The sequence below is a fragment of the Bubalus kerabau genome, chromosome 4 (assembly GCF_029407905.1).
Source record: "Bubalus kerabau isolate K-KA32 ecotype Philippines breed swamp buffalo chromosome 4, PCC_UOA_SB_1v2, whole genome shotgun sequence".
In the NCBI taxonomy this organism is placed as follows: domain Eukaryota; kingdom Metazoa; phylum Chordata; class Mammalia; order Artiodactyla; family Bovidae; genus Bubalus; species Bubalus kerabau.
Window position 1 is genome coordinate 117384689 of NC_073627.1, and position 18953 is coordinate 117403641.

At 40.0% G+C, this 18953-nt stretch overlaps 1 protein-coding gene across 3 annotated transcripts in view; it reads left to right on the top strand.

Moving 5' to 3' along the window:
* The window catches only part of RORB (RAR related orphan receptor B), a 208104-nt gene that overhangs the window by 156067 nt on the left and 33084 nt on the right, over positions 1–18953 (top strand). For all 3 annotated transcript variants that reach the window (XM_055578317.1, XM_055578316.1, XM_055578318.1), the window contains 2 exons: positions 3827–3968; positions 11109–11510. In XM_055578317.1, coding sequence (XP_055434292.1) covers positions 3827–3968; positions 11109–11510 — 544 coding nt within the window. The remainder of the gene's footprint in view (positions 1–3826; positions 3969–11108; positions 11511–18953) is intronic.

Sequence of the window (18953 nt, forward strand, 5' to 3'; positions counted from 1 at the left end):
GCAGCAACATACCAACCTGCTTTAGAGGTGATAAGCAATAATCCATATTTGAACATCATGAGATGTGCCTTTTATTCTGTTCTTCTGCAGACCTATAATTCAGAATTGCATGCTATCCACCTTAATGTGCCTCAACTTATCTCATGAAACAGTAAAGCAAAATTACAGATCAGCAATTTTTTTACTCTCTTAGAATAAGTTATTACTTCCTGCAAGCAGATAGACAATTTTCTTCATAGAAAGGAATAATTTGGGAATCAGACCCCTCTCCAGTGAAATCAACCCCACTGTGTTGGTTTATTATACAATTTTAAGAGCTCTGGTCTAGTTTACACACTATCCATGGAAAAAAAAAAAAAAAAGACTTCCCTGGTGACTCAGATGGTAAAGAATCTGCCTGCAATACCAGAGACCCAGGTTCAATCCCTGGGTCGGGAAGATGCCCTAGAGAAGAGAATGGCAACCCACTCCAGTATTCTTGCATGGAGAATTCCATGAACAGAGGAGCCTGACAGGACCCAGTCTATGGGGTCGCAAAGAGTCAGACAGAACTGAGTGACTAACACCATCATCATGGAGATGGTGATTTTAGACCACTGTCAAAGTGGAAATGTTTTGTTTCATTGTTTACAGCTGGATTTAGAAAATGTCTGATTTCAAAATATGAATCTGTGGTCATGCTAAGGAGCTAAACAGTTTTAGGCAGTAATTTTTAAACTATTGAACTACTTAACAAATATATTCCAACAGGTCAATAGCCAAGAATGAGTGTTTAGGTTCCTGTCATCCTTTCTATTTAAAGAAGGAACCCAGATTCAAAGAACTTGTGTTGTTATTTTGAAGCATATTCTGAGGTTTTAGTCAAAATGACATTGTACATCACACAAAGTTTTTTATTTCATGGAAAAACCCACATTTGTAAATATGCTACATTTTTCTCCAAATAGCAAACTCAAGAAATTCTGCTCAGAATAAGATATCAATGTCAGCACATTTAGTATCAGCCTCTGAATTTTCATAATCCTGTTTTCAGGTCAACATAAGCAACCCACATTAAAAAACATCATTTCAGCATGTGCACTTGTTCAGATTCCTTTTCATTCAATAAAAATTTAAAACGAAATCTCCTTTTCATGCCAAAAAACCTCATTTGCAATAATGAGCAACAGATAAGCAAGAAATGCCTTACAATTAATGTCAAATTGGCCTTAAATTAGGGCTGTAGGTGTGACTTCAAAAAAAAGTCTTTTCTGTCAACTCCTTTGCTAAGTGGCACTTAGAGTATCCACAGATAAAAACCGCACACTTTTTTTGTAAAATGTAAATTCCAAGTCATCTTTAATCAGGACCAATGGACTGAGGTTATGCTTTCTGACAGCTTTCACGGTAGATGAAGTACATCATTTCAATCCCTGGGGGCTTGGATGTGATCTCTTGTTTAAGGGCTCCGTGAATTCTTTCAAACTGGACAGATGGATATCTTATTTTGCCACCACTGGTCCATTAAATAAATAATACACTTGGAACTATGGGGGCAAAATTAGTCCTTGTTGTTGAATGGCTTGGGGCTTATAAATACAAAATCTTAGAGAGGAGATACTTGGCCATGCTTCATTTTCTTAGTTTTTCACAAGATTGGCCAAGCTCTCTGATGCAGTGCTTTGCCAAGCCATATGGAAGCCCAAGACAAAAGGAAAATCGATCATTTTAATTCTGCTTTTATTTAAATTTTTGAGGGGTGTGCATTAATGTTGATTCTTAACATTTAAAATCAGTGTTAAAATATTTATTCTGAGTGCCACATCCTTTGGCAACCCTTAAATATGTTATCAGGAAGGTTGTCTCACCAGCCTCACCCTAGTCCCAGCCCTGCTCTATCCTCCCATTGATAGTTGAGGAAACATGGAAGCTGTTTGACAGAAGAAGTGTCCACTTCCAGACCTCTCAGCAAGATGGGCATCATGGGCATTGGTCAGCCCTCCTGAACCTTTTCTAGGCCTCCTGCTTCCAAGAGACAATACTATAGGTTATCTTTTCCTAACATTTCTCTTGGTTAATCTATTTGTTTGTAGCACTTTGCACCTTTGCTGTTTTGCAATTCAAGAGCAAGGAGTGATGGGGAAAACATTAAATAGGTAAATGAAAGGGTGAAGGAAACTTTCATATCTCTGGAGAAAATGTTTATTTAGGATTTTTGCTAAGATAACTAACGTGGATTGTAGCCAAAGAATTAGACAAAAAAATAAATAAATAAACTCAGCTGTGGATTTATTTATAAGGGTGATGTACAGTCCAAGGCAGTTCATTTTGTACCAGAAAGACCTAAACTTACTTGCTTGAGGACCTCCTATTTCACTATAGTCTCAGACAGTAACCGGAATGGGTTAATTTTGACTCCATACTGGATCTACTTCTGTGGCTTTAGTATTTATTTTGCCCCTTCGTTATTAGAGGCATACATAATGGCCTGTCTCAGGGAGACACACTCTTCTCACCAACACCCCCCACTCTTGGACTAGGGTGCCTTTGTTTGACTCACAGGAAGATAGCCTGACCCTGCCTGCCTGTGAAGGACTGGGACAGTCTTGAGTTCTTTGCGTGGGAAATGGCCCCCAACATGGCTTGGCTCCAAAATTCACATTTGGGGGACCAGAATCACAGAGAACTGTGGCATGTTTGTTTATTGATGTGACAGGAGATATTCCATTTTACACCACCCAAGAAATGACTGAAAAGAAGTGAAACTAACACATCCGCCTGTCTGAGACTTGCCAGTCTAAGAGATAGTTGCAAGAATTAAATTGTCTTCTTACTTTGTTTCCTCACCTCCCCCAATCTCTGATCCATAAAAGAATCTGGCATCCAGGCCCAACAAGACGGTTATTTCGAGATGCTACTCTGCCATCTTCTCCGTTAGCTGGCTTTCCAAATAAAGTTGTATTCCTTGCCTCAACACCTCGTCTCCTGGATTTATTGGCCTATCTTGCTGCAAGCAGAGAGAGCTTGGACTCCGTAACAAGATCAAGCAGAGGGCATTCATTCAGTTTTTACTTACTGTTTATTTTTTTAATTGGCAGTTTATAAACCACATTTCCTTTATTCAAAAGATGTGATTGACTCTAAGGTACATCATTGGTTAGAAATACAACCTTCCAGATACATTCTGGCCAAACACAAACGTTTCCAAATGAATGAAAAAAGCATCTGAAAAACTAAGAAGATAGTGGTACTTGTTGAAACCACACTCCTCAGTACCCCAAGTTCCTCACTCACACAGCCTTGACATAAGCCTGTGTTATTGTCCCGGGTGGTGCTAGTGTAAAGAACCTGCCTGCCAATGCAGGAGCCTAAGAGACATGTGTTCAATTCCTGAGTCCGGAAGATCCCCCGAAGGAGGGCATGGCAACCTACTCCAGTATACTTGCCTTGAAGAATCCCATGAACAGAGGAGCCTGGTGGGCTATGTTCTGTAGAATCACAGAGTCAGACACAACTGAGCACGCACATATTATCCCCAACAAGTTTTGCTGTCTGTGACACTCTCCTCTGCTACTCTTTTCCCTCTGCTCTCTGGGAGCAGGAATTCTGTTCTGTTTTACTTCACACAGAACAGCAAAGATGTCTTTAGTAAATATTAATGAATGAATGAATGATACCTTCATATCTTGGCAGAGTCCAAGTTTTCTCCAATAGAAATGTCTGTAAGCTATCCAAGGAGAGGTAGCCAAAGAGTTTTAAAAATTGAAGTCAGTTACTTTCACTGTAGTATATGTTAATGGTCCCTTCTCATAAATCTACCTCCCTCCCATTCTCTCTCTCCCTCTAGGGATTCTTTAGGAGGAGCCAGCAGAACAATGCCTCTTACTCCTGCCCGAGGCAGAGAAACTGTTTAATTGACAGAACCAACAGAAACCGTTGCCAACACTGCCGACTGCAGAAGTGTCTTGCCCTAGGAATGTCAAGAGATGGTAAGGCGTTGCCTTCCTGTTTCTTACTTAAAGGCTTTCAAATGGGTGCTTTGCTGGAATCTGTTTAAAGGGTTGGAAGAATTCTAGACAAAGAGAATTGGGGATCCAAAGTAAAGAAAGCTATATGCTGGCAGTGCATTACGAGGAAAAGTAAGAGAATATAAATACATAATTTTGCCTATGAAATAGGAAGAAAGGAAAGACTTTCCTGTATCTCACCTAGCAACCTGTGCTAACTAGATTAGATAAAAGGTGACCACTTGTCCAGGTTTCTCTGTGAATGAGGGATTTCCTGGGATGTGAGAGTTTCTGAGCTAAAACTGGAAAGTTCCAGGCAGACCTGGACCACTTGGGTAAATCTGACTAGTGCACAAGTTGCTTATTATGTGGAGGTGCTAAGGAGCAAAACTTGCTTCTATAGGAAACCCAAAAGCTCCATTATGAATGTGGCCTATTCAGATGAAGATAGCAGAGGCTGTAGCAGAACTCCGTGTCTTAGAAGGGTTGTGTAGATGGTGTCCTTCTCAGAATAGACTCAAGTGCGCACTTTACCATCACACCCAACCCAAATGGGTGGCTTGGCACCTTCTTAGATTAGTGAAGAGGACAAATAAGCTCACACAAAGAATTTCATCTAGTTTTGCTTCCATTTTTAAGTATTCAGCTAAACAAAATCTTTCCGCACTGACACTGGCCGTAGCACTCCTATATTGGATTATGAACAGCCCTGAGTCCTGGGGTCATTTCTGTTTAGTTCCCACTGAATCCTCAGGATCTGGTTAAAAGCAGGCACCTAAGTGTTTGCTGAATGAATCATGAAAATATTTTTTATGTAGAGCCTGAGACACAGACAAAGTCCCTGATACTTATTCTCTTTATGTGAATCATTGTGATTTCTGTGTCTCTGGTCACACTCCCTCTAATGAAGTTCAAGGTGGTATGGACCAAAAAAGGAAAAAGCAATATTTCTAGATTTTAAAGAAATTTAGCTAATTGCCTTCACTGTCTCTTAGTATAAAGGGATTTTATAAGCTATTAAATAAATTTAGGGCTTTTAGTCATTTGGATAAATTTAGCTCTGCTTAGAAGATATCTAAACATATACACTGTTTACTTCTTAGCTTGCCTTCTCCAGATAGTTGCATCTTGAATTTTCCTTACCATTTCTCTAATTTCTAGCTCACCTAAATTTGCCTTGCACAAAAGTACACCAATAAGATATATATTTGACTCAAAAAATTAAAATAATCTGATATTGAGCCCTTCAGTTTATAGGTAGATTCTAGAGCTACAGAGATTAAGTTTCCAAAAATTTTCCATTAGCAGATATTTTTGTATGTTTTTCTAAATTTGCTAATCACATACATTTACTCTGTAGGGTAAATTTGTAGCCCTGTGTACTTATACATTACTAAAGTGAAGAAAGTATAAGGTAGGCGTTAAATGATTTTTAGAATTTATTTAGTGAAATTCTGTGGGAGTTTGAGTTGATGATTTTGTACTTCATTTTTATAATTTGAAAGTGGCATAATAATTGACAGCATCTGAAAAGCTCCATTAACAATTATACAGAGAGACTAACCCAGTAAGAAACAGTGCTTCTTCCCACAATATAAGGAAGTATGTATTTGGAATGAGAGATCACATTGGTGTGGGCTGGTGAGCAGAATCATGGACAAGGGATGGGTATTTGGTCCAAGGCAGATTTAGTGACATCAGCCTACAAAATCTAAGAGATTATCTGAATCTCACAACATAAAAGAAATATATTGGTAGGGGAAGGATTGCTTATGGATAGAGCCACAATTCCTTCTCAAGGGGGAAGAAATTTACTGCCGCATAAACTTCTATGCAAGTAAAAGCAATACAGTAACTAAGGATGCTAAGGTTTAAGAATAATGATCTTTCTTGATTTTAAGTCTAGAAACAACCCTGAGGCTTCCAGGAACATCATCCAAATTGCCTCCTAAACATGTCTTATGTCAAACTGATGATGAGAAGAAATACTAAGGGGTGATAGAAGTGGTTGGGAATGAGGAGAAGGAAGTACAACAGAAGGAAAAAATGATTCTCTCTAAGGGAAAACAAATTCTTCTTTATCATTTGTATAGAGGGAGTTTGTTATAAGCCTTGAATATAAAGGGTACTTTATAAACTAAGTAAGTCACACTAATACTTGGGAATGAACTTCCCAGGTGGTACAGTGGTAAAGAATCAGCCTGCCAGTGCAGGAGACACAGGAGACATGGGTTTGATCCCTGGGTCAGGAAGGTCCCCTGGAGTAGGAGATGGCAAAAATTTCAGTATTTCTTGCCTGGAAAAGCCTATGGAAAGAGGAGCCTGGAAGGCTACAGTTCAGGGGATTGCAAAAAGTCAGACATGACTTAGCACACACACGTCTGTCGAGTTCAATACCTGGGAAGCTAAATAGGGTTTATCTCCTATTGATTGATAATGCCTAGTATGTGGTATCAAAGGATTACAAAGTCCTGAGGTTATGGTTGATTAGCCATGTCTATAAGGGCTCAAGAATGAGAGGTGGCATGTCTTCTGCCACTAATTTATTATAGCTCCCTTCTGCAGATGAAGCAAGCATTTTCAAAGTGCTTTAGAAGTAGTACCAGCAGCCACAGTACGTTGTCTCACATCAAACTTTTTTCTACATAACACCCCATTCAGCTTCCCTCAGACATAAAGTGGCATCTTCATTTTTATGTTTTTTCATTTACTCTCTATAAGTTATGCCTGTCTCTAAGAATATTTACTTCACTATAGCCGGTCACTGAAACAACATGACTATGAGTAGACAGCTTGATATAACTGTTGACTCCACTGGACTTTCATTCTCTCCTGAATTTCAGCTTTTATAGTGGTGGATTAGCCACAGCAGGTATATGAGTAGAAGACAAACTCAGCAGTAACAAATTTGCTCAAATTTAGCATTGGCAAAGAATCAAAAGTCAAATCCACTTGGCAAACATAGAAGTGTTTATGTGTATTAAAGGGGGAAGGTATCACATGTACATGTGTGTGTGAAGTGATGGCATGTGTATACCCACTGAATCTTCTCCACCATTGTATTTATTTCTTTTTTAAAGTGGACCCTTCACAAATGTTAGCTATAGGAATCTTCAGTGTAAACTATTTCCAGTTTTATTATTATTATTATTATCTTCAGTATAAACTATTTCCAGTTGTATTAGTACTACTTTAAAAAAAAAAAAAACAGAAAAAGTTTTTCTATCAGTAGGAAGAAACTGCACCCCAAAGGGAAAACATGGTAATTACCTTGCAATAATTAAGTATGTGTCCTCCAAATGGCATGTCTCTATGAAAACATGAAACTGCCTACAGGGGCAGGTGTCACAGGGTTGGCTTCTTCTTATCCAGCATGGCATTGTCCAATATGGTATCTGCATGTCACTATTTAACTTTAGATTTGTTAAAATTAAATAAAATTTAGACTTGTGGACACAGCAGGGGAAGGAGCAGTGGGACGAACTGAGAGAGTAGCATGGAAACATATATATTACCATATGTAAAACAGAGAGCTACTGGGAGGTTGTCGTATAACACAGGGAGCTCAACTCAGTGCTCCATGACAACCTAGGGGGTGGAATGGGGTGAGGGGTGGGAGGAAGGTTCAAGAAGGAGGGAACATGTACATAATCATGGCTGATTCACATTGTTATATGGCAGAAACCAACACGACATTCATTGTAAAGCAATTATCCTCCAATTAAAAGTTTTTCAAATGAATTTTTTTAAAATTAAATAAAATTCACAATTCAGTTCTTTAGTCATACTAGCTATATTTCAAGTGCTCAAAAGCCACATTCGGCTTGTGACTACCACACTCAAAAGCGCAGGGAACATTCCATCATCCCAGGATGCTCTATTGGAGTAGAACCTGAGGAGGATGAGAAAGAATATTTCAAAATTATAACTAGCTTTAGGTAGACGGAATCAGATTATTTCTACAAATCTTAAAGCACTATAAAAAAAGGCATATCCTTGACATTTAAATGTTAAATTAAGACCGGTTTCCTTGATAAGTAGTGCGATATAAACATAAAAAACTTTACAGCCAAAGATAAAATAATTTTAAAATGACTATGGAAAGTCATAGATGATAAGTTCAACAACTGAATTCCTCTTGAAACAAAAAAACTTGTCTCTAGTTGTGTGGTAGGAAGCAGCAATCTTTGAAGAAGCACTGTCTTTATCGTTGTTGTTCAGTTGCTTAGTCCTGACTCTGCGAACCCATGGGCTGCAGCACACCAGTCTTCCCTGTCCTTCACCATCTCCCAGAGTTTGCAACTTTGTTTATAATTACTCCAAAAAACTTACATTTCATTTGGAATCCTACCGTTTCAAGTAGACCTGAAAAAGTTTCCAATACATTTGCATAAAGTTGTTCTTTGCGAGTGTGGGATCAAAATCAGGCTTAAGAGCACATCACAAGCAAATACTACCATTGTTGAATATTTATGAAGCACTTGCAATGTATACAGAACTGTGCTAGTTTCTTTGAGAGCTAGCAGTTTAACAAGAGGCTGCCTCCATACTCAAGTGAATCTCATTAATAGAATAATTCAAATTTGAGAGGGGCAAACATTTAAAACACGTGTTGTACTGATTAATGGGTAGTGGAAAGAAGAATGCTGCTGCTTGAAAATATAATAGTAATATAGCCTTTGCTAAAAATAAGCCTATGAATACAATAAATGTATTTACAAATAGTGAGAAGGAATTTTTTATTTATCAGGAAAGTTCAGTAAGTTTATTTTGCCAAGTGCTGTAATTTTTTTTTCCCAAATATGTCACCACTTACTATAGAAAGGGACATAAAACTGAAAAACTGGCTCATCTGTGTTTCTGAAATGAATGGAAAATTTATTCTAAACTAATATTGAAGCCATTGTCAGCAAAATCCTTGATTTAGGATGAAGCCTGATAATTTGAAAATGTAGTGGAACTTTAAGTTTTTTCTTTGAAAATATTTAAGTTGTTCAGTGACTTGATAAGTCAGTTTTTTGGAAGAGGCATAACTATTCACCATTGAGTGAGTTTTCAGATATTTACCAGGGCAAAGAACTTGTCAGCATACTTATTTGACACTGCTAGCTTTGATTGTGAGGTCTGTGGTTAACAGCAGAATTCTGAACCTAAAATTGTTAAATGTAGGGTCTTGTCTGGGTCCGTTCCCACATCTTTTATCAGCTGCAGGTTAGTTCTACAACCCTCCTAATTGTAGTTGGCTTTGACTGAGATGGCTCTGCTGTGTTTCACACCTCTTATCCTCCAGCAGTCTAGTTTAGGCACTCACACAGGCACTGTTTAAGTCTCTGTTTGCATTGTGTGTGTGCATGCGTGCTAAGTCGTTTCAGTCGTGTCCGACTCTTTGCGATCCATGGACTGTAGACTGCCAGGCTCCTCTGTCTATGGGGATTCTCCCAGCAAGAATACTGGAGTGGGTTGCCATGCCCTCCTCCACAGGATCTTCGTGACCCAGGGATCAAACCTGTGTCCCCTGTGACTCCTGCATTGTAGGCAGATTCTTTACCACTGAGCCATCAGGGAAGCCCTCTGTTTGTGCATGTATGCTTAGTTGCTCAGTTGTGTCCAACTCTCTGTGACCCCATGGACTGTAGCCTGCCAGGTTCCTTTGTCCATGGGGATTCTCCAGGCAAGAATACTGGAGTGGGTTGCCAGGTCCTCCTCCAGGGGATCTTCCCAACCCAGGGATCGAACCCAGGTTTCCCACATTGCAGACAGATTCTTTACCACCTGAGCCACCAGGGAAGCTTACATACATCAATATCCCATGGGCCCAGATCATGACCCTGAGTCAAAGGGGTGGAGCAGGATGCCTGCACAGAATGAAAAGGCATTGCAAATTTATATGAGAAAGAGAAGGCACATAGGCAAAAAGCATCAGGGTCATTAAAGCAGGCGATCCACTACAATATCTGTTTCACCTAGTGTGCTCAGTTGCTCAGGCTCCTCTGTTCTTGGGGATTCTCCAGGCAAGAATACTGGAGTAGTTTGCCATGCCCTCCTCAAGGAGATCTGTCCAACTCAGGGATCAGACCCAGGTCTCCCACACTTCAGGCAGATTCTTTACCATCTGAGCCACCAGGGAAGCCCAAGAATACTGGAGCAGGCATCCCTTCTCCAGGGATCTTCCCAACCCAGGAATCGAACTGGGGTCTCCTGCATTGCAGGCAGATTCTTTACCAGCTGAGCTACCAGGGAAACCCATTTCACCTAGAGTATATAGAAATCTAAAGCAAGGAGGTTTGGAAAGAGGTTTGAAAGATACTACAATTATAGCAGTATTTACAATAGCCAGGACATGGAAGCAAACTAAATTTCCATCAACAAAGGAATAGATAAAGATGATGTGGTACATATATACAATGGAATATTACTCAGCCATTAAAAGGAACTAAATTGTGCTATTTGTAGAGACAGGGATGGACCTAGGGACTGTCATACAGAGTGAAGTCATCAGAAAGAAAAAAAGCAAATATTGTGTAATAACGCTCCTATGTAGAAAAGTGATACAGATGTACTTATTTGCAAAGCAGAAATAGAGACTCAGACGTAGAGAAGTGAAGGCAAATGATGTGGTTTACTTAAAATTGTGTTTCTCACCCTGTTCTACATCCTTGGTCTTACCCAACCTGCTATTTAGAAAATAGTGACATAATAGGGTCTTAGCTGACAATCCAGAAATCCTAACACTTAGGAGGAAAGTTAATGATGAGTGTTGGTTGACATTTGAATAGATACTATGTGGTAGTTTGAGATTTTTGTGAATTTTATTTTCCCCACAAGTAAGAAAGAACAAGGAAATGAGTAATGGTTTATGTGCATAGTGAGAACTAAGTCTAAGCTAGGAAGACATTTAAATACTCATAGATGTATTTCTCATTGCCATGAAGTTATAAGGCAGACACCCCTGAATATAACCTTTTAGCAAACGTGGAGTGCAAACCAATGAACTCAGGGGCTCTGGGACTTGGACTTTGTGCATTTTATATTGAGGAGACAGTCATCATGAGCTCTTGAACTCCCAGTGGTTAATGAGAGAGATAACCACAAGTGCCGTCTTCTACTTTTGTCTCCCGCCAGCTGTGAAGTTTGGGAGGATGTCCAAGAAGCAAAGAGACAGCCTGTATGCTGAGGTGCAGAAGCACCAGCAGCGGCTGCAGGAGCAGCGGCAGCAGCAGAGTGGGGAGGCGGAAGCCCTCGCCAGGGTGTATGGCAGCAGCATCAGCAATGGCCTCAGCAGCCTGAACAATGAGGCCAGTGGCACATATGCTAATGGACACGTCATTGACCTGCCCAAGTCCGAGGGTTATTACAACGTGGATTCCGGCCAGCCGTCCCCCGATCAGTCAGGACTTGACATGACTGGAATCAAGCAGATAAAGCAAGAACCTATCTATGACCTCACATCCGTACCCAACCTGTTTACCTATAGCTCTTTCAACAACGGGCAGTTAGCACCAGGGATAACAATGAGCGAAATCGGTAAGTGAAAATCTTCCAGAACATTTTTGGAAATTCTACTTTGAAGTGGCCTTGGTCCTATTTCATAAGATCATTTTCTTAGGTCTAAGGTGAATTACTTGCTTTCATGACTTCTAATGAGAAAACTAATTGATTTTAAAATATAGTCTAATAACTGTCATTGTTCCCAAGGCCTATAAAAGTGTATTTCAAGCAAAGGAAGAAAGAAGAAATTATAAATAGCTGCTATCTGTAAAGAACAGATGCTATCTGTTGGATTTGGGTTCATCACTGAAGGAAAAATGTTATTGGTATAAACAAAATTTCAGCAAGTGTTCAAAGTGATGCTATTAAAAGTGAAATAGCTAAGGGATATAGAAGCAGTATGTAGAAGAAAGTGAATGAATAGGGCTCCAACTGTCTAAGATAACTGGGGACAAACGTCAGTTTCCTTCTGTAGAGAGGCAGAAGGATAGACCAGAAGACCTCTAAGGCTCTTGTAAATCTCAATTCAAGAATTTTACATTGGAATAAAGTCCGAATTACTGGCAATAAAAAGAGTATAGTCCACCTTGGATCTGGAATGTAAACAGGACTTGAAAAACTTGGTGGAATCCAAATAAAATCTAGAGTTCAGTGAAAAAAAAAAAAAAAGACTGTAGTTACAGAAGAGCAACAAATAAGCCCCACTGAGCAGGGCAAGTCCCAGGCACAGCTGCCTGAGCAACACTACCCTCTTGCTTTGGCAGCATCCTTGCAAAGGAGTGGTGTTCAAGAGTGCATCTGCCTAGGTGCTCTGTCTTCTCTCCTCACAACTCTTTTACCCTATTAAGCTTAAGAGTCTGTTAAATGTCTAGTCGGTTGATTTTACTCAGTAATTGCCATAAAAATATGGATGTAAGTTTAACACATTACCCTCCTGGGTAACAGAGCTGCCTGTTAACAGTATCCCAGAGGAGCTCACAGGCAGTGGCTCTAGCAGGCTTCTTTGCAGTATTCAGTGTGCAGGGGAAAGCAGTGTGGAGCTCAGAAGTCTGAGGCCTCCTCAGATCTTTCCCTAAGAGGTAGCAGAAAAGAGTGGTTAAGAACCAGGCCACTTGCGGACTTCCTGGTGATGTAGTCATTAAGACTCTGCTCTTCCACTGCAGGGGAACTTCCACTGCAGGTTCAATCCCTGGTTGGGGAACTAAGGTCGCCCCTGGCATGGCCAAAAATAAAAAGGTACTAGGCCACTTGAATTCAAATCCTGGATCTGTGGCCTATTATCTGAGCCGGAAAGCAAGTTTCTCAATCCCAGTTTGCTTATTCTATTTGTTTCTCAAAAAGTACCAGCTCATAGATCTCACCATTGTTGTAAGAATTCAATGAGTTCATACATGTAAAACAGAGCCACGTTTGGCACTCAGTAAGCGCTCAGTAGCTCTGAGCTGTTTCCACTTATCCACCACGTGTTCAGTCACCTTCTCTGTCTAAACAGTGAGTAGGAGCCCAAAGCCTACGAGTGTTTTAAATAAAGTTGATGTGAACACATAACGAAGGACATGCCATATGTATCTTGGCTACTTCTCCCATCTGGCTGAGGAAGACGTGATGTGACACAGTTACAAAACCTGAAACGTTATTTCTCTCTCTCAGCAATTCCGCCTATGGCAGGGAGCAAAGAAGTGGTTGACAAAGCCCTTGTAACAACATCCACAGCTGAGGGACGTAGAAAACTGCCCAACAGCGTTGATAACAAAAATATTCATTAGATTTCTTTCCTTCAGCAGGGACAATGTCACAGGCACTTCATACACTTAATTTTCACAAACATCTTATAAGTAAAACTATTATTCCCATTTTACTGATGAGGAAACAGAGGCTCAGAGATGTCTCATGACCTGCCCATATCCTTTGATTACTAAAGGATAGAGCCAACTTCCATCCCAGGCTATCTGATTCTGGAGTTCTTGTGCTTATCCATTACCCTACTATTTGCTCTGGGCTTAATGTCCACAAACTGCATTGTCAGTCAATAGAGGACAATCTGTTTAAGTAGAGTCACTCAGTCTTTCCAAGAGAACATGTTAAAAGGAAAAGGAACTACGCACCATTTTTTGCTTTTATCCTACTTAATATCTGAGTGCCTGAGTATGCTACTGATTTGGAACACATCTTTAAAACATACGGAAGCAGAAACAATTGCTGGGCAGTCTTCTGTTCCACACAGAAAAAGGAAAGATTTCTAAGAATTCAAAAATCTTCATGATTTAATTTCTAAATCACAGTTTCTTTGCAATTTAGAATCAGTAGGAGGTATTATAGGAAGAGAACTGCAGCCAAAAACATGAAGTTCAGGTAACTCTACCCAGGTCATTTTCCTTCTGGCCTGAACTAGAGAATCTCGAAATCCATCCAGATTTTCTACACAGACATTGACCCCAAAATAAACTAGCATTTATTTTTCTCATTTCAAGATACTATTAGTCTTTAGAGATCTCTAGATCTGCTGTAAATTTTGGAGGTTTCTTCCATCCGACTTTTAGGGATGCAATTAGATTGTCCTCCGAGAGCTCTCAAATGTAGCTGGCTCCTAAGCCTAAGCATTGCCTTGGTTCCCATTTCGTTAAAACGACAACGCCATCTAGTGGACACAAACCCCTCCGCGCGTCGGATGGAGCTACCTACCGGAGCCACTACAATGCGATGCGCAGTGCTTCCCTGCACCACCTACAAGACTGCCATTCATTTCCCTAAGGCACCGTAACCGTCTCTGTGGGCAGGAGGGCACCAGTGATGCACAGTAGTTAAGAATTTTGGTTCTACAGTCGGACTGCCTGAGTTCAAAACCTGGCTGCGACTTTTCCTTCAGTCAGTTTACCTAAGCTGAGTCTTAGTCGCAAACCTGAGACAAGAATAACCCCAACCTGTGTATGTGGATTAAATTAGTTAATATTTGAAAATCCTTAGAACAGTATCTGTCCTTCATAAGCCTTATCATCATCATTGTTATCAATATAATTTCTATCATAAAGGTATTCATCTCCTTATTACCTAATAACATTCCTAGTCGTTACAGGTTATGTAATTACCTTTTATTGAGCACCTACATGGTGCCAAGCAATATTTAATGCTTATAACAACCCTCTTATGCCTGTTATATAAGTATTTATATATCCATTTTGCAGGTGAAAACTTTGAGTCTCAAAAGTTACAAAACTTATTAAAAGCAGAGTAAGCCAGTGAACCCAGGTCAGAGTAACAGCAAAACCCTCTCTTAACTCTGTTTCTTCCCATCAAACAAAGGGAGCCCCTCACTAGGAAGAAAAGGGCAAAAGGAAGCTGCAAATTAATAATTAGGCATCAGGTTTACCTGATTTTAGCAGGAATTTTATCTCAAGCTGGCATGGTGCATGTGTTTATCTTTACAAATAAGATTTTGCAGCGCTTGGTGGCAGGGAGAGGAAGCTTTCTAGAGGCAGACTGGCAAAGAAGCCGAGAAAGAAAAGTGGAAGGTTGTGTGTTAGCTCCCTCACCACAGCCTTCAGATGAGGTGAAAGATTCTGCAGGACTAATACTCTTAATGAAAGCTCATTTAAGCTCAAAGATGATTGACAGTGTATCTGTGAGATACCAGACAACAAGACAATTCACACAGCCAATCAATGTGCTTTTAAGAACGGGGGGAGCGGAATCCATCAAATTAGCTTCAATGCTAATTGAAGGCAGGTATAGACTGCCTTTTACATATATCGTCTAAGTTTGCTGTTCAGTAATTTTCTCTCCAGATGGACAATGAAATGTGAATTCATTGATCCCTCCTATATAATCTTAACTGCAGATTTACTTTCCTATTCCTTTTGTGTTCTATTTATGAAACCTGGAATTTTAAACATCAAAAAATAGAAATAAACCTCTTTTTAGCAAATTCTTCTATTCAGAAGCTGTGTATTAATAGAGAAGTTTACAAAAGGGATTGGCCTAACGGTGCTCTAATCCCTGTGATGTACTACTTTTTTTATTAAAGCTAAATAGACACATGGAAGATATTTCTAGTGCTATTTTATTGGGGAAAATTCTATAAAACTTGATCGTGTTTCAGTTGTTCTTTACTAAGAACACCAAGAAAGTGCTATAGTCATAAGGCAGCATTTTCAATGGCATAGGCTTTTTGAGGTAAATATTTTATAACTGTTTAAATCTATTATGCATATTCAACTGCTTATTCAGAAATGGTACAGAGAATAGAGTTTAACTCCAGCTATGTATTTTCTATGTCTTCTGGTGGCACCTGTATCAAACACACATAGGCATTCAATTTAGGAGCAAGTGCCTAATAAGTCTTTAAAAATGAATGAAAGTAGACTAAATCAGTGAGGAAAACCATTCAAGCAGGTTGCTGCTGCTGCTAAGTCTCTTCAGTCATGTCTGACTCTGTGCAGCCCCATAGATGGCAGCCCACCAGGCTCCCCCATCCCTGGGATTCTCCAGGCAAAAACACTGGAGTGGGTTGCCATTGCCTTCTCCAATGCATGAAAGTGAAAAGTGAAAGTGAAGTCACTCAGTCGTGTCCGACCCTCAACGACCCCATGGACTGCAGCCTTCCAGGCTCCTCCATCCATGGGATTTTCCAGGCAGGTTAGGGAAATGAAAATCCAGTGTCTTTAGTTCTTCCTTTTTTGCCTTGATGGAAGACATCGTGTGAACTTCCATTGTTATCTGACATTCCTGTCACCCTCACCCAAACACAGGTCCTATGCAGGCAGTTTAGGAAATCCTTACACCACATGCTAGCCATGTGAACTTGTTCAAAATTATTCAGCTCTCTGGAGCTCAGTCTCTTCATTTGAAAAATAAGGCCGATGGACTAAATGATTTTGAAGGATTATGGTTCTCCCACCTCCTGGTGGACGCTCTGGGCCTATGCACAAATATCCCCTTTGTTACAGCCGCTTCCCAAGGAGAAGGGTACAGTGGTGGAGAGAAAAAGACTTATAGGCAACTAAGCAATCCTGAATGATGCTGAAATAACTGTCTGTGGTGGGAGTTTCGATAGGAAGTTTCCATGGGTGAAATGGTCCTGTCAACTATACACTTAATAACCACAGTCACATCAGAAGTGTGCACCAGCCTCTTCTCTTCACCCATGCTCTTGGGAAAAAAAAAAAATCAAAATCAAGGACAACCAGGAGCTACCCAAGGAGAGGGTGGTGACCAATCCCAAACCATCCCAAGTTTATGTACAATCAAAGTAAAGAGTAAGCTTTTGTATGGATACAGCTTCAGGGTCAATCCACCTGTCCTCCCTGGCCCACTTCTGATCACCTCCCTGGCTCCCTCTTGAAAGAAAAAAAGGGACAAAAGACTAAGATATGTTCTTAGTTGAGCCCCAGGCCTACCCAGGTGACCTTGGTTACTTGAGAGGGATTTACTTGACACCTCTGAGTAGCGAACTATCCATGCACTACATCCCAAGAGGCTGCTTATTTCCAGAATCCCACCTTCTATCTCAAAAAGAAAAAAAAAGAAATTGCATGAGTGTGGGGGCTGGGCTATGCAACTCAATTTGTCACATTTCTGAGATCTCTACCATGGTCACAACTATATTAACTAGTCAATGGTCATGAATTATTTTAGACCATCCCAGGACAAAGGACACTGTAATTCTTTCCTGTGTGCATGCTCTGTCGCTTCAGTCTTGTCTGACTCTGCGACCTCATGGACTATAACCCACATGGCTCCTCTGCCCACGGGATTATCCCAGCAAGAACACTGGAATGGGTTGCCGTTTCCTCCTCCTTCTTTGGCAGGTGGATTGTTTTTACTACTGAACCACTTGGGAAGCCCATAGTTCTTTCCTAGGTTTTTATTCAAATCCGTATCTTTCTAGATATCCTTAAATAATCTGAAAAAAAATCTCCAAGGTCACCTAGTAATGTGTTGTGGTCACTCACCTATCATGCTCAGTGCAAAAATTCATATATATATATATATGATCCATATCATAAGCAATACATACCTATATGCTTAATTGAAGAACTTATAAACCTGTGTATCTACTCATAGCACATGTATGTGCATTAGCCATGACATCCTCACACCTCTGTCAGTACAGCTTTCCTTGCATGCTAGCATTCACTACATTAGGTAAATCACCTCTTCTGTTTTGAGTTGAAATTGTGTGAAACTGACCTTCCTCAGTAGACTTCTCCTGGAGATACCAGTTTGGAATTAATTTTTGACTCAGGCCGTCCTAAAATGACTTTAAAATCCACCAATCCAAAAAAAAAAAAAGTGCTATTGGGAAGCTATGGGAAAACCAATTCCATTTTCTACACTCAATTTCAAAAGCCATAATAGACATAAAATATTCTGCAATAAGGAAGAGGAAAGGAGTTTAATAAGGTTCTGCTTCTGACTTATTGAAGGATAGAGTGTTTATGCTTATCAGACAGCCTCTGAAACAGCCCCACTGTTGACTAGTACTTCCCAGCATTGCAAGCTTGACACTGACTCTCAGAAATAGCTCTGAATCGCTCTTCCACTGATTGGGGTGAATAGGTCCTTCATTGGCCACATTTTCAAATACCTATTTTGGGAAGAACTGGCAAGGGTTAAAATACCACATAAGCTATGGAACACAGAAATGTCAAATGATGGGTAGGAGTTGTTGGAGCTTGATACACTTTGGTTTTCATTACCATGCTGCTGCTACTGCTAAGTCACTTCAGTCGTGTCCAACTCTGTGTGACCGCATAGACGTCAGCCCACCAGGCTCTCCCGCCCCTGGGATTCTCCAGGCAAGAACACTGGAGTGGGTTGCCATTTCCTTCTCCAATTTTCATTACCATAGTACACAACCAACTTAACAGGCTCTCTCCCAACCAGTACAGGATTTATTTCTGTGATGTTTACAAATGTGGGGAAGCCTGTTGAAAATGTTTCTAGCTGGAAAGACTTTTATTTTAGACGTAAGCTATAGATAAGGATATGTGACAATATACCCTCACTACTGAGAAAAAGAAATTTACTTTTTAAATCTGAGCCCTGTTTATGCAGACTATTGTGGAACTGCTATTTGGTTTTCAGACACGTTTGTTCTAGGAACATTTGGTGCCAGACTATTTAGAAAATACTTACTTTAAAACATTAGTCAATGAATGAAATGTATTATTTAAGCAATCAAGTGACTTTTAAATATTTAGATTAAATGTTTGAAAGTGTAATAATTGCCTTCAAAGATGTCTTCTGATTTAGTTATTCCTAAAGGTCAGAATTATATTGGCTACATTTCTAAAAGGGGGATAAAGTTGGGGAGGGATTGCTTCTGTCTAAATTAACGGTCAATCCATATGTCAGCAAAATCCAAATAGTAAAAGTCAATCCTAATGATGGCCCTGGGCAATTTTCATAATTAGGCTTCCATCATCTGTGACCTGCTGAGTGTCCTTTGGGTGATGTGGAGAGGGAGGTGCACTTTCTAAA